This window comes from Delphinapterus leucas, chromosome 2 (genome assembly GCF_059928025.1).
Source record: "Delphinapterus leucas isolate spDelLeu-1000000601 "Yukka" chromosome 2, BTC_Dleu_Yukka2, whole genome shotgun sequence".
NCBI lineage: Eukaryota > Metazoa > Chordata > Mammalia > Artiodactyla > Monodontidae > Delphinapterus > Delphinapterus leucas.
Window position 1 is genome coordinate 93766359 of NC_143130.1, and position 24361 is coordinate 93790719.

At 45.6% G+C, this 24361-nt stretch overlaps 2 protein-coding genes across 3 annotated transcripts in view; one reads left to right on the forward strand and one right to left on the reverse strand.

Moving 5' to 3' along the window:
* On the reverse strand, positions 1 to 6303 carry LOC111181648 (beta-2-microglobulin-like). Its single transcript, XM_022587200.2, has 4 exons — positions 6175 to 6303; positions 2415 to 2690; positions 1809 to 1836; positions 1 to 448 (listed from the first exon to the last, which is right to left on the reverse strand). Exons 1-3 carry the CDS (start codon positions 6239 to 6241, stop codon positions 1823 to 1825), a joined length of 357 nt encoding a protein of 118 aa, XP_022442908.2. The 5' UTR covers positions 6242 to 6303; the 3' UTR covers positions 1 to 448; positions 1809 to 1822.
* Positions 6074 to 24361, forward strand: part of PATL2 (PAT1 homolog 2) — a 23494-nt gene continuing 5206 nt past the window's right edge. Inside the window, exons 1-8 of one of the 2 annotated variants that reach the window (XM_089907280.1) lie at positions 6074 to 6920; positions 14193 to 14558; positions 20470 to 20560; positions 21166 to 21383; positions 22002 to 22082; positions 22794 to 22936; positions 23447 to 23518; positions 23750 to 23891. In XM_089907280.1, coding sequence (XP_089763406.1) covers positions 14541 to 14558; positions 20470 to 20560; positions 21166 to 21383; positions 22002 to 22082; positions 22794 to 22936; positions 23447 to 23518; positions 23750 to 23891 — 765 coding nt within the window. In that variant the 5' untranslated portion in view covers positions 6074 to 6920; positions 14193 to 14540. The remainder of the gene's footprint in view (positions 6921 to 14192; positions 14559 to 20469; positions 20561 to 21165; positions 21384 to 22001; positions 22083 to 22793; positions 22937 to 23446; positions 23519 to 23749; positions 23892 to 24361) is intronic. The other variant, XM_089907281.1, reaches the window with a different exon arrangement.

Consider the following 24361-nt stretch of genomic DNA (forward strand, 5'->3'; position numbering starts at 1 on the left):
TAAGAGGTAAATATGAATTTTATATGGCAAAATGTTTTATCCACTGTAATAAATTTCCATAATTCTGAAAATTATCTTTCAAAATTTTTCCAAAATTATAAGAAAAATTACAAATTGGAGGTTTACGCTGAACATGCATACTATCTTATTATCCAGTTTTGTATGCAGAAGAGACTGAAGAGTTCAGATTTGACCGAGATGTTGATGTTAAACCTGAAATTCTGTCTTTCCCACCTCTAGGCTGCCAGAGCCCCCACTACAGCTACCTGCCAAGACAGGTCAAATGTGGAGACGTAGCGCCCTAGGTAGAATTATAAAGAAGATGATATTTGTGGTAACATCAATATAACTTCTGATTTATGTCCATAAAGCATAAAAGCGTATCAGTATTAAAAAGCAAGAAAACAGAATTTGGAATTAGTCCAATCCAAATGAGGCATCTTCAAACCTGAAAAAAATAAAAAAAGGAGTATTAGCAAATACATTTGTTTTATTTGGATTACAGATAGCACCACCAAACTTATCTAACTTGTGCTGTATAAATCACTGTTGGTAAAAGTAGTAGGTGCAGGTGATTTTCCAGATCCATTAAAAGAGCATATCCTTCTAGTTTATCCCACTGGTTCCCCCACAACCTTAGAAGAATGAATGCTGGTACTATAGTTCAGATCCTGGCTCTACCATTTAGTAACTGTGTGACTCTGGGCAGGTCACCCAAACTCTCTCATGCTCTCGAAAATTACCTTCCCTGTCCTACAGTGTAACAGGAAATTTGAATAGGTTTTCAGTGCCAAGATACCCTGTGGAGTAAAATTTCCCAGAAAAGCTGGATTATCTGCCTCTGGCCTCCAACTGAAGATGCAGAGAAGTCCAATTGCTCCCTGTTTCATGCTGCTACAGATACTTGCAAGATACATCTGTTATACTAGCTTTACATTAGGTTACAACAATCTGTTTCCATTTCTTTCCTCTATTGGACTGGGAGCTTCTAGAGGCAACCACAGTGCCCACACACTTAGGAACGGTGCGTCTGCAGAACCATGTCACTCTTCCCTTCTGGCTGAATAACAAAGCAACTGCCATGCAAAGGAAGGGACGGTTCACTTTTGAAGGCACAGAGATGCCCAAGGCAGAAATGGCAGAAGAAAGAGCAAACCCTTGAAGGCGCTGTGGGTAACCGCAGCCTCTGTCCTGTCACAGCACACCTGTAGCTCTTCTGTCCTCCCTTTACAGGGTCAGTGATGCTGGCAGAGACACACCCAGGGTCACATGCCTTCCTCATGCCACCCCACAGGAGAAGGGAATGTGACCCTGTGGGGTTCTTCTCTGCCTGCTAAATTGCTACCCTGATGAATGTCCTCCAGACACTGAGGGTTATCATATGAGAGCTGTCTATAACAGTCCCCAGGATAGTGACATTAAAAAAAGATTTTCTGGGGCTTCCCTGGTGGCGCAGTGGTTAAGAATCCGCCTGCCAATGCAGGGGACACAGGTTTAAGCCCTGGTCCGGGAAGATCCCACATGCCGCGCAGCAACTAAACCTGTGCACCACAACTACTGAGCCTGTGCTCTAGAGCCCGCAAGCCACAACTACTGAGCCTACATGCCACAACTACTGAAGCTGGCGCGCCTAGGCCCGTGCTCCGCAACAAGAGAAGCCACCACAATAAGAAGCCAGCCCACCACAACAAACAGTAGCCCCCACTCCCTGCAACTAGAGAAAGCCCACACGCAGCAACAAACACCCAACGCAGCCAAAAATAAATAAATAACTTTATAAAAGAAAGATTTTAAGGTTAGAAACTTACCTCCATGATGTTGGTTACTTGTCTCGATCTACAGAAAAGAAAATGGAGAAAGAAAAAGAGAAACAGTTAAGTTTCACTTTTGAAATACTATGTACTAACAAATGTCTAAAACTGTTATAAATAAAGCTGGCAGAAGAGCCCACTGTCCCTCACCGTGAGTGCCTCGTTAAGAAAAACCCAGCAGGTCCCCACCTTGCCTACTAGCCTTAGATCCCAAGCCAGCCAGGGAACTGAAGGAGTCTAGGATTGGAGGGCACTACCATAGCAGGACTTACAGACAAGACCGGTGCCTGCCTGAGACTCTCCTTGGTCCTGAGTATCCCTGAGGCTATCAGGAAGGCCCAAGGAAGCCAGTAGGGAAGAATCATTGGGAGCGCCTGTGCACTTGTGGAAGTGCTGCTACTGCTCCCTGCTCTCACTACAGGGAAACCACTGTCTCCGTGACCACGCTGTGCAGAGATCTCTCAGAAGGTGCCATTAATCAGAGCTTTAATAACATTCCCTGATAATCCCAGTATGCAGATGTTCTTATATCAAGGCAGCTTTATGCTGTGGCTATGTTCAGATACAACTGTCAGCAGCTAAGGAAGGAACTTGAAAACTTACCCCACTTAACTCTCTTGGGCTCTCTGAGAGTAACGTGTTTCACGCGGCAGCTGTACTGATCCACTGCGTTGGGAGTGAACTCAGCGTGGACCAGAAGGTAGAAAGACCAGTCCTTGCTGAAAGACAGGTCTGATTGCTCCACTGCCATCTTCTCCCCATTCTTCAGCAAATCAATCTCAATCTGGGGTGGATGGAACCCAGACACATAGCAGTTCAGGTAATTTGGTTTTCCATTCTCTGCGGGGTGTCGTGAGTAAACCTGAACCTTCGGAGGACCTGAGGAGCAGCAGGGGAAGACAGATGAAATTGCAGAGTATTTCGCTTGGGGCTACCTTGGTCTAAAGCTAGATCAGGCCCCAAGTGTTTATATTTGATCCTCCATTTCTCCCAGTTCCATTTCCCCTCATGCCAAATGAGCTTCCATTTTTCCAAAAGGCAGCCTCCATTTTCTGGGATAAACCATGACTTCGTATCTTTCCCACATAATTCCCCTACACGTGCCTTTCAGGCTTTTTCTGGCAGATTTCTCTTAACATCTTCTTCTGTCAGTGAAGATTGTGCTGTATCTTTAATAATCTTTCTGTGGAGAATCTCAAGAACTTTTCATGGCTCCTCAGCACCCACAGAATTCCTTATCACTCAAGAGTCTCCATGATTTGGCCCTAATCTACTTATCAAGCTTCATTTCTCACTTCACACTCCCCCCATATTAGCCACATCAAAAATTCCCGTTATTGTACACTGTTTCAACCCAATTTTTTTCCCTTATGTTTACTCCTTTTTTTTTTTTTTTTGCCTCCTGCCTAGATCCAGACTTATCAGACTTCTCAATATGTGCCTAGTACACTGCCTGGCACACAGCAATTGCTCTGTAAGTGGCAGGTGTAAATATTGTTACCTCCTTGCTCTGAGACCTGATTCAACCCAAAGTATGTTCCTGCAAAACACAACCTCATCATCCTACCCCAAGTTTACACACCAAACGTCTACCTGATTTTTTTTTTTTTTTTTTTTTTTTTTTGTGGTACGCGGGCCTCTCACTGTTGTGGCCTCTCCCGTTGCAGAGCACAGGCTCCGGACGCGCAGGCTCAGCGGCCATGGCTCACGGGCCCATCCGCTCTGCTGCATGTGGGATCTTCCCGGACCAGGGCATGAACCCGTGTCCCCTGCATCGGCAGGCGGACTCTCAACCACTGCACCAGCAGGGAAGCCCCGTCTACCTGATTTTATATGTGATTTCATGAGCTTGAAAAAAAGAAACCAAACTAAAATGCCTGCAGAAGATGGCAGATACCTTAAATGAAGTTGGGCTGGGTAAGAACAATAGGGAAGGGTGAGGAATGTGGCACATGTGAGAGAACATACTCTCACCATTAGAAAACCAAGTGGAATAATGCACATGGGAATGGGCTTTGCATTTTTAATTAGCATGCTCAAGTGACTGCCATAATCTGCCAGGTTGGGAATATTGCATAATGCTACAGAACAGTGGTTTCCAAAGTGGAATGCATGACTAGACCCTCCATAGGAATGTAAAGAAAATATTATAAACTCTATTTCTATATTTTTCTTCAAAAGTGAAGTGTTACTGCTACTAAATATACAGACTGACACTAATACATGTTAATAATCCACCTTTAAATACAAATACATTCAGGGTACATGACTGTAAAAGTCAGTTCATCCTTCATGTACAGAAGGTGGTGGGGTAAGGAGGAGAACCAGGCTATTCTGATCAGATGTTTCTGTCTAGAAACATCCTATCATCAAAGAAAAGGTTCCTAGTCCCACCAAGAGCTGTACTGAGAATCCTAATGAACACTGATTTCTTTTTTTATTCAATTTTACCTTTTTTTTTTTTTTTTTTTTTGGCTGTGCTTCGGGGTTTTTGGGACCTCAGTTACCCGACCAGGGATTGAACCCGTGTGCTTGGCAGTGAAACGACTGGAACACCAGGGAATTCCCATGAACGCTGATTTTTAAAAATAAATTTAAAAGTGAAGATAAATCAGAAAGCCCTTCACATTTCAACTTCTAATAATCAGGACATAATAAATGCCACAGGAATCAGAGCACTGGTTCATCCTGCCTGGAACTCACTCTTTGAGGGAGCCAGGGAAGTTTCTGCAAGAACATCACAATAATCTCTTCCAAGAGTGGGAGGAGTATCAGAATCTGGCCTCAGCCACTAATGGCTCTGTGACTTTGGGAGAGTTATTTGAGCTTCTGTAACTTAATTGAAAAGTTAATTTATGCCCACAGTGAAATAAAACCCACACAGAGGAAAGAGCAGAAAATACACCCCCTAGAGGCAATCGCAATTACACATTTCTTGTATATCTTCCAGAGACGGTCTTGTGTATGTTCCAGGCATTACTTCGGAAATATTCAAATTAAGATAGTCTTAATGTCAGCTTGCTGACATTAAGTTTTTCGAAAGACTTACATAGTCATCACCAAATATCAATAATAGTGATGATACAGACATTATGCTTTATTTTGTAAGTAAATTTTAAACTAACTTCCTTTTTCTCATGAGCAACAACAAACAAACATACACACAAACAAACAAACAAAAAAAAGCCCGCTTCACAGAGCCTTTTGTGAGAGAGAAAAATCTGAGGGTCCGGTATATTGCAGGGTATTTAGGAGGTACTGAGTCAGTATCCATGGTGTCCCTGACAGACAGCTTGGGTAAGCATGTTGATTGCTCTTATCCCTAGTTTTACCACCTTTCTGAATGATAAACCTTCGCTTACTCAAAACTGAAAGTACATACTCAGTTCATCTTGGAAAGAACCAGGCAAGGAGCTAAAGGAGGAGCCCTCTGTGAAGAAAGGCAACAGGGGCCCATGTCCGCCCAGCCTGCTCCCGAGAATCTCACCCCAGAAGGCTGTGAAAAACGCACGGATTACAGGCAAAGGGCTCACGACCCCCCAAATGCTCTGGTCAGGCTCTACTGTCTGCCATAAATCCCCTGCGTAATTAAGTTACTTCAGCTCTTCTAGCCTCCCTTTCCTCATCTATGACAAGCTGATGATAAAGGCATCCTGTTTACATCGTAGACGCATTTCACAGTTAAATGACATACAGCACATAGCGCAGGTCAGTAAGCCGCCAACGGGTAGCTCTATGATTATTATTAAGAGCGACAGGTAGCGGGAACAAGACAATGAACGACGTGAAGCGCTATGTAAACACCTCAGGACATTCCACAAGAGTCGCGTGCAACTTCCTCGCCGTGGTTTGGTCGTCGCGGATTTGGGGAAAGTGCAGAGAGGCAGCTGAACCTGGCGGGCGCCTGGAGGAAGCTCGAGGCCCTCGGGCTCCCAGCGGACTGATACACCCTGGCGGCGACTCCCCCAAAGCCCACGCGTGGTCTCCGCCCAGTCGCAGCCCCCAACCCAGCCCTTTGGGACCCGCCAGCCCGCCCTCAGCTCCCGCTGCGCGGGGGAAACCAAAGGCCCCGCGAACCAGCGGAAGAGAACCCCTCCCCCACCTCGGTCTCTCTGTCCCGACCCACCCGGTGCGGGCGTGCCAGAGGTCCCCTCCCCCCCTCCCAGAGAAGCCGGTGTCCTGGGGTCGCACCCCCTCCCCACTCCACACCCCCCCCCACCGCCTCCACAGCCCGAGAAAAAGCCGCATGCTACTCCACCGAACCTTGGGAGCGGGACCGGGGGGTACGGAGTTAGTGCCCAGTGGCTGCGAGCGGGACAGGGACGGGCTGGTGGAAGAGGGAAAGGGAGGAGGGGACACTCACGCTGGACGGCGTCCAGGCCAGACAGCGAGAGAAGCCCGAGCAGGACCAAGGTCACGAAACGAGCCATCGCTACAGGAGAAGCTCGGGTGGCGGAGTGACGGCCCGGTCCCGCGGCCGCACTTAAAGCCAGGCCCAGGCCGCCAATCAGAACCCTGCCCGCCGGGCCGTCACCGGTCTCCTAGCGAGCGAGGCCCTGGCAGGTTAGAAAGAGGGACTTCCCGGTTTTCAGTTTCATTTTCTGATAAGTCTCGTGATGCTTAGGAAGGCAGGGTTGAACCGGGTGGTTTCGCTGTCTGTACATCGGCGCCCTCTTATCAGGGGTGCGCGTCCAAGCTTGGGGCGCGGGCCGCCCACCCGAGAGCTTCAGTCTGGAGGAACCTTCGCTTTTCGGAACAGCATCAGAAACGCTAAGGCACTTGCTCCCCAAGCATGCCCCAGCGAGTTAGGAGCCTAGAACCTGGTTTTCGATCGGGAAAACTGAAGCCCAGAAAAATTAATGAGGGTAAGGACAGAGATTGAGTGGTACTGGGCAGAATCAGAACTTGGGTTCACAATTACAGCCCGGAAATACGCTGTAGGGCTTCGGGATTCTTTGGGCAAGAAAAGTCGTCCAGAAACCTCGAGGCCTCATGAGGACAGCTCAGAGAACCGTCCAGAGTGAAGGAGGACCTGCTTGCTTCCTGAGTCCCTTCAGGGAAAACCCTGTGTGGAGAAAGTCTGGCCTGTATCTTGCCTCTGTAGTTTAGGTAATTTTCTTTGTTTTGTCGATTTGTGGGGAAATGACCCCTGATAGTAAAAGGTAAAAGCAGTAACTGCTTAGAGTGTTAGACTACCGACCCTGTGAGGAACATCATTCCCTGCGAATTACCACACTAGAATGGTGCTTGACATGGAGTACATACTTGGTAAACTGACTGAATGAGTGAATGGATGGATGGATGGAAGGATGGATGGATGGACCTACGAATGAAAGAACGAGCGAACATGCGAGGGAATACGTGAGTAAATATTAGGATGTAGGAATTACCCCGTTACATTTTTATGGATAGGAAAACAAAGGCTAAGTGTTAGATTTCAGACGGGCCTGATTCATTTGTCATTCGTGCTTCAGACACTTGGAAGATAGAGGACTGGGCAATTTTAGTGAGAATTTGGGTTGCATCTGCTGTGGGCCCAGCCAAAGAAGCTAGGCCTACTGACTCTAGAGCGTGTCAGTGTTAGACTCCTTAAGGAAACCTCCACTCCAGAGATACCATAAAAAGATGCTGACATCACCTGGTGGCTGAGAACAGGGATCTTTTCTGAGTGGAACACTCAGAAGAGGGAGTGAACCATGGGGAGGGGGAGGGGCAGAGATCTTGGAAATCACCCTGGTTTTCACTTGAAGGGAGTTGGGTGGTGCTTCCCCAAAGAGCTCAACCAATGTCATCTGGATTTCTTCTACATGTTTGTAGAGGTTTCAACTATCCCTACTGTGGTGGTTGTGTCTAAACTAGAAAAAGTAGGATACTCTCCCCAGACCTAGTGAAAGGAGATAATGCACAGAGAGAGCCCCAGGGAGCACAGAGGGAGTGTTCAGTAATGATTAAGAAGTATACTATGATTATTTATGCTAGTTACCTATTTTTTCTACCAGCTCTTTATAACTCTCTCGAAATGAAAGGATAATGGTTAGGCATAAAGTTATGAGTAAAGACACTCCTGCCCCTCCCTTTTGTTTGTTTGTTTGTTGTTAACTCATTTAAGGGTCTTAACGCCTGGAATGTTAGTGTTGAATTGTTTTCTAGTGCCTTGGGAGCATAGGAAGAGACAGGGCTGGTGGTCACCTCTATATTCCTTGTTTACCACATCACAGACAAATACTGGAGTACTTAAAATTCTTAAAAGATAGAATCTGATCTATTCACTTGGAAAACAAGTTTTTAAAACACTTTTACAAAAAAAACAGTGAAGACAGAGAAAATTATATTTTTTCAGGGTTTTTTTGTTTTTTTTTTTTAAAAAGGAGACCACTGTTTGCCTAGGAGGGCAAACTTCTGGAAATGTACAAACATGACCTTTTAACAAGTGTTATCTCCCATTAGTGGGATGAATGACAGAATTTTTTTTCTTGGCCTAATGACTTTTCTAAAAAAATTTTGTACAATAAATGTTATTCATAATAGTAAATATTTTCTGAATGTGGAAGAACTGGGACTTCATACACTCTTTCTGGGAATGGAAAAATGGTACAACTACTTTGAAAAACAGTTTCAGTTTTTAAAAAAGTTAAACATATGCTGGCCATATGACCCAACCACTCCACTCTAGGTATTTACCCAAGAGAAAATGAAAGTGTATTTTCATGATGAGGACTTGTACAATACTGTTCAAAGCAGCTTTATTGGTAACAGCCAGAAATTGGAAACAATCCAAACTTCCATCAACAGGCGAATGGATGAACAAACTGTGACAGCTATCCATACGATGGAATACTATCAGCAATAAATAAGGCATGGAGGCTTCCCTGGTGGCGCAGTGGTTGAGGATCTGCCTGCCAATGCAGGCGACACAGGTTCGAGCCCTGGTCTGGGAAGATCCCACATGCCGCGGGGCAACTAGGTCCATGAGCCACAACTACTGAGCCTGCGTGTCTGGAGCCTGTGCTCCGCAACAAGAGAGACCGCGACAGTGAGAGGCCCGTGCACTGCGATGAAGAGTGGCCCCCGCTCGCCGCAACTAGAGAAAGCCCTCGCACAGAAACGAAGACCCAACACAGCCAAAAATAAATAAATTTTTAAAAATCATTGAATAGACAAGGCGTGAACTATTGGTACACAGAATAATGGATGAAATAATGAGGCTGAAGGAAAAAAGCAAGACAAAAAAAGAGTACGTGCTGTATGATTCTTTTTATTTAAAACTCTAGAAAAAGCAGACTAATCTATGTAACAGATGGTTGGTTTCCAGAGGGTGGAGGGAGCATCAGGAGCCTAAGGACACTTTATCCATTATCTTGAGTATGATGATGGTTTCTCAAGTGTATACATGTAGTAGAACTTATTACAGTGTATACTTTAAGTATAATTTATCATATGTCAATTACACCTCAGTAAAGCTCCTTTTAAAAAAAAATAACCTAATAAGACTCCACGCTTCCAGTGCAGGGGACATGAGTTCAGTCCCTGGGCAGGGAAGTTCCACATGCCACGTGGTGCGGCCAAAAACAAAAAAAAACACAAAAAAACCTAAAAGCACAGGTACCTGTATCTTTGTTAGGCCAAGGAAGAATGAAATCCTTGAACAGAAAGCAAAAGAAGGATACTGAAGTGGGGAGAAAATAGGAATAGGTTAAAGCTCAAATGAGTTGGGTTGCACCTCAGTGGATCTCAGTCAGCACTTTTCTGGGGGTGAACTCATCAGACAGCCAGAAAATCCAGGCCCCCTGGAAGGAGAGGAAAAAACACACGTAGGGCATTTGTGCCTGGGCTCTTTCAAATGTTATGTCACTAATCAAAGTGTGGTACATGCATCACAACATCAGCAACACCTTGGAGCTCTTAGAAATGGAGACACTCGGGCCCATCCTAGACCTACTAAATCAGAGCCTGCATTTTAACAACATCCCAGGTGAGTCGTATACACATTAAAGTTTGTGAAGCTGCTGACCCAAACCACAACAATCCAGAAGGTAGGTCATACTTTCTTTTACAGATAAAGAGACAGTTTCAGAGAATTAAGATGCTCGTCCACGTTAGCTCTGAGCTATGATTCAAATGCTGGTCCATGTGATTCGAAAGGCCTCATAATGTCCACTAGACAACCACTTCTGAGAAGGGGTTAGTGGGAAACGGTTCATTGGGTGGCTTGGATCAGGGCAACGATTAAAAGCATATGAGAAGGTGCAGACAAGCAGGAACAAGTAACACAATGTATAGTAGTTTTTATTTAACTCACATTTGTTTTTGTCTGCCCACAAAAGTAATATATGCATGCGGTAGAAAATTGGAACAATCAAAAAACTATAAGGGGCCTCCCTGGTGGTGCAGTGGTTGAGAGTCCACCTGCCGATGCAGGGGACACAGGTTCATGCCCTGGTCCGGGAAGATCCCACATGCCGCGGAGCGGCTGGGCCCGTGAGCCATGGCTGCTGAGGCTGCGCGTCCAGAGCCTCTGCTCCGCAACGGGAGCCCCGCGTACTGCAAACAAAACAAAACAAAACAAAAGCTATAGGGAATTCCCTGATGATCCAGTGGTTAGGACTCTGAGCTTCCACTGCAGGGGCCCAGGCGTTGATCCCTGGCTGGGGAACTAAGATCCCACAAGCTGCGCAGCGTGATCAAAATAAATAAAATTTTTTAAAAATTAAAAATAAGAAAAACTATAAAGAGGAAAATTAAAACCACAGTGACCCTCCAACCCAGAGAGAACTATCGTTAAATGGTTTAATTTAATGAGTCTGAAGGTGGTTGCCTGCTCAGAAGTCCATCCTGAAAGCATGTCTCTGTGTATAACTGAGTCACTTTGCTCTGCAGCAGGGATTGGCGCAGCGTTGTAAATCAACTATACTTCAGTTAGAAAAATAGAGTTAACAGAAAAGTCAGTCCTGGTTAGATCTGTTTTGGGGCTGGCAATCCTCAGTCTTCTGTGTTAAATTCCATTGAATACAGCCTATGTCAATTGAGTGCAGGCTTTGTGGCAAATGGAAATACTGTAAGGATAAATCAGAAGATTCCAGACTGCCAACCAGGAGAATCCAATCTAGAGTTCAAATCAGCCCAATAATTAATTTATTAGCAGCCACCTAAGGTGTTCATGCCGACTGAATTCTTAGATTTGTGCTGTTACATAACAGGAAACAGACCCAAAGGAAATGGGACACAGAGGGGAGCCGTTTTGTTTCCTGATAGTTTCGAAGTCAGACGCCATAAAAAGAAGTGAAAAAATCTCACAAGATCCCGGGAAGGCAAGTACTATTCTCACTAATTGAGGGAGAGTATGTGGGAAGCCTAAAGTTGAGACAGGTGAAGTATCTCGTTGGTGAGGAATCTCTGCCTCACAGGCTTGTGTGTAACCACCACGCTCTTCCAATTGTCAGGGTGATTTTATTGGGAAAACCACACAGACCTGGTATAAAATAAATCAAGCAGTACAGAACTATAAACAGCAGTAACCGCAGTGTTTCAAGCACTTTTTATTTTTAATTACAATTCTGATACATGAGTGTATGTCTGTTGCAAAAATACAAACAGGTCTACTGAGTGAAAGTGAAAGTTGCCTTCCTGTGTCTCTTCCCATCTCACTGTCCTCTCCTCAGGAAACATTGTTAAGCTTTGGTGCCTATCCCTTCATGGATATATATTGTATATAGTTTGGAAGGTGAGGAATTTTAAAATTATAACTACAGAGACTGCTATTATTATGTGTTAAGAACTCAGTGCTCACTAAAAGCATAAACGGAGTTAGAGGTAGCATCGGTCCTCAGTTTGGATGGAGAGAGCGTTAGGGAAATGCTGAAGCCAAGACCCGCTGACACTGTGGGGACAACAGGACAATCCCAGGAGCCAAGGATCGGACACCGTCCCTGGGGAATGCTACGCCCAGTGACTAAGTTACTGGCACAGCCTCCTTTCATGGGTGTTTTCCTCTCATAGGTTCTTGGGTCTGCATCTCAGAACCTACTTAAAACTGCAGAATTCCTACTTGGATTTTCTATCCTGCCTTGGATTCTATTCAGCACTATTAAAAACAAAGACTCTCCTTCAAATGCCCTTTTTCCCTTTTGGCAAATTCCTGTAAGCCTCACCTTCTCACTTTCCACATTGCTTGGCTGACACTTGCCTCTGGCCAATTGCAGTGTGTGGTCCTTTCTGGCTGTCCCCTGCTATGCTGAAGCTGCATCAGATCCTTTCCTCTCTACTCTCTGGTGTCTTGGACCTTTCTAAACTCTTCTCCTAAAAGAGGGCTGTGAAGAAACCAGTGCCTTGAGAGTTGCGTGGGTGAGGTAGGCTCCACCATCTCCCCAAAGAAGCCAGGCTATGAACGGTGGGGTGCGGCTCAGAGAGAATTCATTCAGCATTTATTGGGGGCAAGGGAGATTCCACAAAATTTGGATCATTCTATAAATACTTACTGAACTTGCTTATTTCCATTTCATAATATATGATCGATACTATCCATGTCGTTATGTACAGAGCTGCCTACTTATCATTAACAATATTATACTTTTCTCCTTACCATACCTTGTGGTAGGGGGACTAATGCCTCCCCCGCTCCCCCCCAAAAAAGATGTTCATAGCCTAATTCCTGGAACCTGTGAATATGTTACCTTACATGGCATAAAGGGCTTTGCAGGTGTGATTAAGGTTAGGGACCTTGAGATGGGGAGATTATCAGCAATGATTGGGATCAGCCCAGTGTAACCACATAGAACTTAACAGCAGAGAACTTTGGGACTTCCCTGGTGGTCCAGTGGTTAGGACTCTGAGCTTCCACCGCAGGGGGCACCAGTTTGATCCATGGTTGGGGAACTAGGATCCTGCATGCCTCGCTGAGTGGAAAAAAAAAAAAAAAAAAAAAGCAGAGAACTTTCCTGACTGTGGTCAGAGGGAGATGTGACTACAGAAGTACGATCAGGGAGATGCAGCATGCTGGTTTTGCAGATGAAGGAGGGAGCATGAGTCAAGGAATGTAGGCAACTTCTAGAAGGTGGGAAAGGTAAGGACATGGAATCTCCCATAGTCTGCAGAATGGAAAGCAGCCCTGCCTTAATTTTAAGCCCAGGAGACTTGTGTTGGACTTCTGACTTACAGAACTGTAGGATGATAAATTGTGTTGTTTGAAGCCATCAGGTTTGTGGTAATTTATAACAGCAGCAAGAAAAAAAGAAACAAACCCCCTTCGTACTGCTGCAGAATCCTACAGTTTTGGGCCTTGGTTGCCAGGAGCCTAGCTCAGTGTAAATATTTGCCTTTTCAATGCTGTCTTTACCTGTCGGTTAACCAGATCTGGCCACACAGCGCATTTTGGGTACTCGTGTGAGGGAGGGCTATCATCAGCTCAGCAGCTGAGGGGGCAGGAGTTTTGCTGGAGCCTGGCTTGGTCAGGAGCCTTGGTCCTCCCCCTCCTACCACTGCCCCGACTGAGCTGGGTCAGCCCCAGTGATGTGGGCCCAGCTGGCCCTGACATTTCTGGACTATTTCTCTGACACCACGCACCCAGTGGGCCAAACCACTCCTGCTGTACCTGCTGTTGCCAGTGCTGAACAGGGAAGGAGAGTAAGAAGAGGAGCCCTCTAGTCCCCACGACAAAGGTGCCCCAATGCTTTGGCTTCTTTCTTCTTAGCCTGGCCCCAGCCTATCCATCAGGCCTCAGTGTTCACAGCAATCGTTCAGGTTCTACAAACCTTTACTATCACCTTGCTTGGTGCTGGGCACTGGGCTCATCTGGGGAAATTATTTTCTCAAGGAGGAAATGTTTAAGATGTTTCACATGTTTAGTTTGTTATTGGTTTTTCCTCTGTGAATTTCCTGTTCACAGTCTGTCAGCCAAAGTCCCTGATCACTTGGGACAGACACTGCCTGATGTAGCAGAGAAGGAATTTATTTAAAGAATATTGCGGGACTTCCCTGGTGAATCAGGGGTTAAGAATCTTCCTGCCAGTGCAAGGAACACGGTTCGGGAAGATCCCACATGCCGCGGAGCAACTAAGGCTGTGCACCACAACTACTGAGCCTGCGCTCTAGAGCCCACAAGCCACAACTACTGAACCTGCATATCACAACTACTGAAGCCCGTGCTCTGCAACAAGAGAAGCTACCTCAGTGAAAAGCCCGCACACCGCAACAAAGAGTAGCCCCCGCTCTACGCAACTAGAGAAATCCCGCGGGCTGCAATGAAGACCCAACACAGCCAAAAATAAATTAATTAACTAATTTTAAAAAATAAAAAAATAAAGAATATTGCTAAGCAGAATGTTATCAACTGCTAAGTAAAAGATACACAGAAGTTAATTTTATTATTCTCTCAACTTTTTGTAGGACTGAAAATTTTCAAAATAAAACACTAGGAGGAAGAGGGTACTGAGGACACAGAGGCCCACAAGTGTTCAGAAAGTGATTGCAGCCCAACCTGGATCTCTCCCGTGCTCTGACTATGCTCCCAGCTCTGAGGACAATTGACACCGCTATCTGGAGGTTCTCAGACAACTTGGATGAGTCCACCTCTTCCAACAGGATGGGTGACAAGAGCCAGCCTGCTCCTGAGCTAGCCTCAGCTCTTCTGTACAGTGACTTTCACCTCAGTGGAGATCACCTACCACGTTTCAGATAAAGCAGGAAAAGATATTGATTATCATCTTGCCTCTCCAGGAATGAAAACCTCAGTTTATGAACAGAGAAAATCAGGTAGAGTACGCATGGTGGACACTAAGGTTGGTGAATATACATTCAGCACCATTTCTGAAAGGTGACTCCCTCTGAATTAACCCTGGATAATATGGGGGAACAGGACCAAGCATAGGAGAAAATATAGGCACAGATGAGTTGGATATGAAACCAAAAGACATCCTGGAACCATCATCAGAATCAAATCACGGTTAGGCAAATGTAGTCATATCCACATTCTGCTTAGAGCATTTAAAACTCATGATCAAAATTTACAAGGAAGCAACTTTGATAGAGTTGAGTTCTGATCCATGAACAATTTAATGGTCATGGTAGTACTGTCAGCCATTCAGGTTTTATGCTAATCCATCTTTTTGAAAGTAAGGAGGAAAGTTGAACTTAATACTCCCAACTATTTAACATGAAAAAAAAAAAAAAGGGCTTCCCTGGTGGCGCAGTGGTTGAGAGTCCGCCTGCCAATGCAGGGGACACGGGTTCGGGTTCGTGCCCCGCTCCGGGAAGATTCCACATGCCGCGGAGTGGCTAGGCCTGTGAGCCATGGCCGCTGAGCCTGCGTATCCGGAGCCTGTGCTCCGCAACGGGAGAGGCCACAACAGTGAGAAGCCCACATACCACACACACACAAAAAAGATGCTGAAAAATGCAATAAACTGTCACAGTCACTAATAGTCTCTTCCAACTTGTTTTCAGGCAGTCTTACGTGTAAAACAAATATAATTTAAATGTGAAAGGAAAATCTTCACTTTTGTCTGTTTATGTAATCTTATTTATTCAATTGTAATTCATTCAATTTTGTGTAACAGAAATATTTTAGAGCTTAGGTATAATTCCATGAAACCCTAAACTGCAGTTTCCTAAGGTGAAAAAATTTTCCAAATATTATAGGTGATTTAAATGAATGAACATTGAGACTTCCCTGGTGACGTCGTGGATAAATCTCCGCGCTCCCGAAGCAGGGGGCCTAGGTTCGATCCCTAGTCAGGGAACTAGATCCCACATGCATGCTGCAATCAGGAGTTTGCATGCCGCATCTAAGGGGCCCACCTGCCGCAATTAAGACCCAGCACAACCAAATAAATAAATATTAAAAAAATAAAATGAATGAACATTGAAATGAAGAAAGTAGAATTTTTAATAAATAAACAAACAAACATTGAGACTAAATGCAGCACCCAACAATCTCTTTTTAAAAGTTTCTCTTAACCAGGAGTTTCTTTATAGATGTGAGAATTACAGATTAATCACAGAAATTGAATTACCTGATTATAGATTGAATATAGATTTGGAAAACAAAGTCTCAATTTTTCTTTGTCTACATATGCACCTGTCCTATAATGTAAATAGAAGCATAGTTTTGGGAAACAATATCATTTTTGAGATTTTTATAACCAAATATTGCAATTCAACATAAAATATCGGTTAAAAAATAGTCGTTTTATATCCTTAGCCTATATTCCTCAAAGGTCATGGCTTTGGACTAAATATCTGTGTCCCCCCCCAAATTCATATGTTGAAATCCCATCCCCCAAGGTGATGGTATTAGGAGAAGGGGGCCTCTGGGAGGTGGTTATGTCATGAGGGTGGAGCCCTCATGAATCAGATCAGTACCCTTATAAAAGAAACCCCAGAGAATTCCCTTGTCCATCCCTCTTACCATGTGTGGATACAGTGAGAAGGCACCATCTGTGAACCAGAAAGTGGGTTCTCACCAGATACCAAATCTGCTGGCACCTTGATCTTGAACTTCTAGCCTCCCAGAACTGTGAGAAATAAGTTTCTGTTGTTTATAAGCTACCCGGTCTCTGGTATTTGGTTATAGTGGCTCAAATGGATTAAGACACATTTCGATAATTAATTAAAAATACAAAGTCATATTTATTTAAATTAGGACGAATTTTCCTTTTGAAGAAGTGAGAACATGGTAAAAGATTTCTCAGTCTCCACAGGATGCAATGTTCTGTTACAAGATATTCAGCCCATAATTAAGGATAAGATTTTAAAAGTAAATGTGAGAGAAAATAGCTCTCTTATTTTTATATTATACATCAACAGTGTTATGTTAATTTTGACATGGGTGCTGATAGGATAATATTGATTACCAGCAGTTGTGAAGGAAATATGGATAAAAGGATCTGGGTTTAACATAAATATCTCTTTTTCTGAGTCCTCAAAATTCAGAAACATTACAGAGAATCTTCACCTAAAAGCCCTTTTAAATAATTTTTAAAGGTAAATATAAGATTACCACATCAAAATAAAGTTCTTTTGACTTTGTTTATGGCTCTTTGTTTATGGCTTTATTTTTGAACACTCAGAAGCTGGACATTTTTATGTAGGCAAATTCATCAGTCACCCTTCATGGCTTATGGTTTGGGGTCATGGTTAGAAGGGCTTTCTCTACTCACTCCACATTTAAAAAGAAATTTTTACACTATTTTCTTTGTATATTTTTGAGGTTTAATTTTTTTTTTTAATATTTAAAACTTTGCTCCATAAGAATTTACTTTGGTCTCCAGGTTCTGGTAACCACACTCCATTCTCTTGCCTAAAGTGGTTACTACCAACTGTTACTAGTCCCAGGGGACTGTACTATTCCTTACGATTGCACTATATTTTTTCTATACATTTATAAATATCCTTTTATTAAAATTCTATCTTAATAAATTTAATTTTATTAAAATTATCCAATTTCAGTGTCCTATTTATCCCTGCAGAAACCCTGACTTATGTGTGATGTTTTGAAAAGACTAATAAAATATATAGACTCTGGGAAAAAGAAAAAAGTAGGGGATAATATATAAATAATGTTAGAAGTTAAAAGGGGGACAAAGTACAGGTATAGCATGGATTTGAAAGATACTCTTATACTATGAACAACTTTATGCCAATAAATTTGAAAACTCACACAAGGAATGGACAAATTCCTAGAAGATATATAATTGAACAAAACAGCTTCAAAAAGAAATTGAAAACCAGAATAGACTGACAACCATTAAAGAAACTGAAATAATGGATTAAAAATCTCCCCATAAAAGTGGAAGAGTCCTTAGGTGTTTTATTCAGCAAATGTAAACATTTCCTTTTTTTAATATTTAGTTAGTTAGTTAGTTGCATGGGGTCTTAGTTGTGGCAAACGGGCTCAGTTGCGGCTCGCCGGCTCCTTAATTGCGGCATGCAGGCTCCTTAGTTGTGGCATGTGAACTCTCAGTTGCGGCATGCATGTGGAATCTAGTTCCCTGACCAGGGATTGAACCCAGGCCCCCTGCATTGGGAGCACAGAGTCTTACCCACTGTGCCACCAGGGAAGTCCCAACCTTTGTAATGTATCTTTTTTTTAAATTGAACTATAGTTGATTTATAATGCTGTGTTAATTTCTTCTGAACAGCAAAGGGATTCAGTTCTATATATATATATATATATATACACACACACATATTTTTTTATATTCTTTTCCATTATGATTTATCACAGGATACTGCATATAGTTCCCTGTGCTATACAGTTCTAATATATCTTTTATCTGATCCAAAAGTCCTGTTAAGCTGTCTGTACTTCCTATTCTATTATGGGAAGTTCTAAGCGTCCACGGGTAGCATTGGCTCATTCACTGCCTATGCCTCAAGGCTAGCACAGGCTTGGCTTAAACTTAGCACAAACTATGGCAGAAAGCTAGAAAATCTAAAGGATCAGTAGACATATAAGACTTCAAAAGGGGAAGGGACTTTTACAAAAGGCTCTAGGTCCCAAGTGAAACTTCAAACAGCCAAGAGAGGGCTGTAATCTTGCAGACTACCCCTAGTCCACCTGCTCTGGTACTAGTTGGTACAAGGAAGTGCCTTCAAAATGAAGTTCTGGGTCTTCCCTGGTGGCGCAGTGGTTGAGAGTCCACCTGCCGATGCAGGAGACATGGGTTCGTGCCCCGGTCCGGGAAGATCCCACATACCGCAGAGCGGATGGGCCCGTGAGCCATGGCCGCTGAGCCTGCGCGTCCGGAGCCTGTGCTCTGCAACGGGAGAGGCCACAACAGTGAGAGGCCCGCGTACCGCAAAAAAAAAAAAAAAAAAAAAGTTCTGCAAACAGCAACTGAATCTCCCCCAACACCTGGTCTCTATAACAACCTGACAAATCACTTCTGGAACCCTGAAAGTCACCATTTGGCCCTTTTAAAAAAAATTAATTTATTTTTATTTTTGGCTGTGTTGGGTCTTCTTTGCTGCACACAGGATTTCTCTAGTTGCCGCGAGCGGGGGCTACTCTTCGTTGTGGTGCTGCAGGCTTCTCACTGCAGTGGCTTCTCTTGTTGCAGAGTACAGGCTCTAGGCACGCAGCCTTCAGTAGCTGTAGCACACGGGCATAGTAGTTGTGGCTCACAGGCTCTAAAGCGCAGGCTCAGTAGTTGTGGCGCACAGGCTTAGTTGCTCCGTGGCATGTGGGATCTTCCCAGACCAGGGCTCAAACCCATGTCTCCTGCACTGGCAGACAGATTCTTAACCACTGTGCCACCAGGGAAGCCCACCATTTGGCCATTTTGATAATAATACCAGGGTAAATGATTAGGGAGTTATTGAGAGAAACAGCTGAATAGCATTACCAAAAAGGCCTGAACCCAATTAGATATTTGAAAATAATTTCAATAACTTTCAGGCTATTTAAATTTTTTCCCTCACCCATATGGTTCTACCTATGGCAAAACTTTTGAAAAGAATATTTTTCTTTAGAGGCACCAAGAATCATGGCCCTATAACCATGACAATAGGGCCCTAACTTGCATTTTTAATTTAGAGAATTACCTTCATTTTTAATTTTATTCAGAAGTTCTGTAAAGCCTGTGTGCTTCAGCTGAACACAGGATGTGGGCACAGAACCCAGAATCGCTGAGGGGCTAGATGAGGCGCAGATGGGTCTCAGGTTTTGCTACCAGCACTCCTGGGGTGCTTGTTTTTGTTTCCTTTTCTTTTTAGTCCTGAGCTTCTGAACCAGTTTTCCACTTACAGCAAGCAGCCAAGAAGATATGGGATTATCTGTGTAACTCATGCAAAAGTGTTTTTTACCTCGAAGATCTGGCTTCTATATTCTCAGGGGTCCCTCCTCAGTAGGAGTGCTTAGTAGACTCAAGCTCATGCGGACTCAAGGACACGGTGAAGGGCAAGCATCACCAGGTGGACATTAGGGATCCACAAGCACCCTGCCCTGAAGCACTGAGAACTTGGCTGCTCAGTAATTGCCTCAAGATCCACCCAGGGATTTCCTATCCAAGTTAATGGAGCAAAGCTTAGGGATTGAAGAGAAAAGAACCTCACAAAATTCCTATTAAGGGTGTGGAAAACAGGGATCCTCTTTTTAAATATCTGCTCCCCAATACTGATCCCAACAAACTGTACTTACAACCATGGATGGATAAAAATGCACTTTAATTCTCTTGCCCTTTCAAGGGTTTTCTTTCTCATGAGTTTGTGTGCTGACATTTCTACCAGGTTGCAGTGGTTGGGGATGCTGGCCCTTTAACAGGGGAACAGGGGAGGGGCTGGGAATCTTAAAGCCAGGGGCTGCGAGCCTGCCTGGCCCAGGCTGCCATGGCTAAGCTAAGCAGAAAGGATAGCCACAGTCCTGGGGTGGGTGTCGCCACCCAGGCCGCTGTGAGCCCCCTCCCTGTGCACAGACCGAGGCTGGTGGTGACCTCCAATTCCTAGCCCTGCTCCTTTTCTCTGTCCCTTTGCAGGACAGCTCCCTAGAGCTGGGCTAGTGAGGTCAGAGGGTGGAGGTTTAGGGCAGTCTGAGAGCCCAGGGTCCTGCTCCTTGAGATCTGGGTCAAAACTTTTCTGACAACCTTGCTGGGGGAAGACCTTGGCTGTTTGGGTGCCATGCTATCCTTACCCAGGACACGGTCTCTGGGTCTCTTCCTTTTCCCAGGTTTACCTTCCAGAGGCTGACAATGCTCTCTCGCCAGAGGAAACAGCCATGGAGCAAGTCTGCCAGCCCGAAGAGATGAAATGCCTTAAAGGTAGTATCACCAAGTGGTCTGTGGTATCTGATAAAAGGCCCGGGAGTGTGGCAGTTTGATGGTCTGGTTCAGTGGCTAGACATGGGTTTTGGATGTCTATGGGTTTGGAGTGATTCCCAGCGACATCATGACGGTGACTGAGATAACTTTTATGGGCCCTGTGTTTTCCTCACCTTCAGAGGAAAATGATCAATACCGGCTTTGTATGGTTGTTGTGAGAATTAAACGAACAGATAGATGTAAAAATCCCTGGCCCACTAAGGTTAAATTGTCATGAGTCAGGGCAGCTGGAACTCGGTTAATCAAAGAGGCACAGAAAGGGCTGTTAGAGGAGGTGAGCAGGTGGAGAAGCCTGTGGTGGGACTAATGAGGCAATGGAAGAGGGGATGAAGAAAGTGAAAGTGATTGGCACCTGCCAGGTTCTGTTTGCTCTAGTGGGGATGGTTAGAGGCGCCCTGGGGTACTGAGGCTGAGTTGAACTCATAGAACAAGAGAAGATGTTTCAAGATGGTGCTGGACATGGCTTGTGAACAGAAGTGCTACAGAGAAGCATCCTCTCTAGACCAGACCCTTCCCAGCTGAACCCCTGTCTACTTCCTCCTCAGGCACCCACTTAAACCAAAGCCCAGGCAAGTCCTGTGACCCCTTGGCTCTTAAGGAAGCGCTGGTGTGTGCCTCCCAGTTGGAGGAAGAGGAACAAAATGAAGAAGAGAGGGAGGAGGAGCTGGACCCAGACTTAGCCCCTGACCTGGAGGAGGAAGAGGAGGAGGAAGAGAATGATCTCGGGGATCCAGCTGTCCTGAGCGCTGTCCGTAACATCCAGGTGCCACGGCAGGAAGACGTGGGGGAGGGTTGTCCTGAACTGTCTGCATCTCACAGGCTGTGGCTACACATCTCTCTCCTCTTCTTCACCCCTTTCTAGGTGGGCTAACACTTTCTATTTCAGGCTTGAACCCCAGTAAAGACTCTCTCCTTCCTTCCATCCTTTCTTCTGTCAACTACTTAGTTTCTGATGCTGCCCTTACCTGAATCCAGGTCCTAGCAGGGCCGTGCATCACCTAGAGATGCACGGCCCTGCTCCTGGTGGTGAAAGCGAGTCATCTTTGACCCTGGGCCCCTATGTCTTCCCAGTCCATCCCTGGTCTTTATTCCCTTGGATTCCCCTAGCAGGTGGAGAGACCCAAAGGAGTCCCATGTAGAAATGAAGTTACTCAGACCCTGCTTCAGCTTAACTCCTAAGATGCCAGTCTGGCTTCCCTTCAGTGGAAGGAGAGGGGTCCTGATTGTATTGACTTTGAAACTGAGGGAGGGCCAGGCTGCCGCTGTCCTGGGTATTGGAAATGGTTGGTCCTGCTGCTCCCCTCCCCCCATTAACACAGGTGAATGTAGATGATACCACAGGGGCTCATTCCAGCCTGGGGTTTCCTCCCTCTCATTCCAGAAAGGTCTTCTCAGCTCCCCTGGAATCAAGGCCCCTGGTGTGCTGGGGATGTCGCCTGCTTCCTTGCACTTTCTGTGGCAGGTGAGTCACTCCAGTCTCCATCCTGTGAGAAATAGGCTGGGTGTTGAGAAGCAGCATGCCGCCTGTGCCTTATTTCCGTTATGTTCACTGTGCCCTTGACCTTGCTCTGGAGATGCAGCGCCCAAAGTGAAGTGTGGGTAGGAAGGGGGAAATGCCTCTTATGCGGGGTAGCTTGGTAAACAACAGAGGTGGTACTGGGACAACTGGCCTTCCTATGAAAAGGACAAACTATTCCATCTTACAGAATATAAGCGGCACTGAGCCTAGTGCTAGAAGGAGCATATGGTCTGGGGTAGAGCAATTGCCAGAAATCCAGCAGCGAGAAGAGAAGGGAACTGCAGACTGAGGAGGGCTTCAGAGGTGTCCGAAAAGAGCTAAGCATGGCCCCAGTGGCTAAAGACAAGATCTGAGTGAACGCTCAGAGAGGAAAGGGCAGGGAGTTGACTCACACACAGTGGGGAAAGCACAGGCCCCCACATTGTCGGGGACCGTGGAGTTGCTCCCTAGGAGGTGACAGACCTGTTGAAAACAAGAACGGGATCCACAGGCTGGCGTCCTCACAACTGGCTCGAAGGGCCCCAATAGGCAAAATGTTGAGTGAGGTTATTGAAGGAAAAGGCAGGTGAGACCATAGAGGCAGAAAGGCAGTCAACAGCAAAATCAGGATTGGTGGAGATGCCCTTCTCCCAGACCCTGAAATTCCTCTCCCAGACCCTGGACTACCTGGCACCACTTCCTTTCCGGCCTGCCTTTCCCAGCACCAGCACTGCAGCCCCGCACTTCGGACCTCGACTGCCCTCGCCAGACCCATCTGTCCTCTGCAGCCCGTCGACCTCGTGGCCCATTAGGCTCAGGTACTGGTTCAGAGTGCCCAGTGTCCCAGGGTCCAGGACAGGCTGAGCTCTTCTCCAGAAGTCTCAGGAGGTAGTGGCTGAGGAGGCATGGCTGCCCCTCTACCAGCTGCCACAGAAAATACTTAGAGAAACTCACTAAGAGAAGGATGTGGTAGAGTGCAATTCCTTCCCCTCACAGGTAAGGAAATGGAGGCCCAGGGACTATATGAGGTCAGCCAGGACGACAGAACTGAGAGTAGGACTCAGAAGTCCTGACAACCAGGCCAAATGGTTTTATATTGTGTCAGGATTTCCTGTAGCCAAGTTTCAGGGAAAACCATATCCTGGAGGGGGAGGTAAGCCCTGCTGAGCTAGGGTAGTGATGCTTCATGTGGCTGACGCTTGGGCAGGGTCCTAAGCAGGTAGGGTCCCTTAGATGTCTGGCTGAGGTTCCCAGAGGCTAAAGGAATGGGGGCGGGGGGCTGAGAGCTTGCTCCCACCCAGCCCAAGTTTCTTTCTACATCTTTCCAGTCATCTGACCCAGCTCCACCCTCAGCACCAGCGGATCTTGAAGCAACAGCAGCAGCATGGTCGACCACCAAGGTAAAACCAAGAGGAGAAGCAGGATTAAGGGGGGGCCCCCCTGCATGCTGGGGTTTCCCTTGTGACAGAGCACCTCCCCCAAAGCCCCACCAGTTAAGCCTCTCACACCCTGACCCACCTCTGCACTCTGCTGTCCTCCCCCGACATCCTGCTCCGAGCTCTCTACTCTTTGGGGGAGTTCTCTGTGGCAGGGGTGGGTAGGTCTAAAGGGACACTCCTCCTGGCTTGAAGTCCCCCAGCCAAGAAGCCTTGGTCTCAGCAGCCAGACCCCTGTGCTAACCTCATGACCCGAAAAGAGAAGGACTGGGTGGTAAAAGTGCAGATGGTTCAGCTGCAGAGTGAGAACCCCCGCCTGGATGACTATTACTACCAGGTGAGCCCCAGGGGCTCTGCCCAGCCTCTGACCTTGGCGTCAAATGGGCCTGACTCCGTGGGTCCTCTGAGATTCTCCCTTCCCCTTACAGTGGCCACATCCCTTCAGGTGGGAGGAATGATTGCTAAAGGATGGGGGTCATATTTCTACACTTGACATCCAAACTCCTTCCCCTTCTTCTTCTAAATTTCGGCCACATGGGATTAGTTATGATTCCCCAAACACACTCTGAGGTTTCTGTCTCTGTCCTTTGCTGAGAATTTCTCCTATTCAGTTGGCAAATGAGGACTCTTTCATCTTTGTACACTTCGGTTTCTCTCAGAAATGACTTGTTTAAACATTCATCTACTTACTTTTTACTTTTGAAGATCTAAAACACAGGGAACTTTTATAAGTAATGGGATTCAATTTCTTGAATTGAACAAATGCTGGCAGGCTTTTGGACTCCTTTCTGTTTGCTTCCTGTCCGC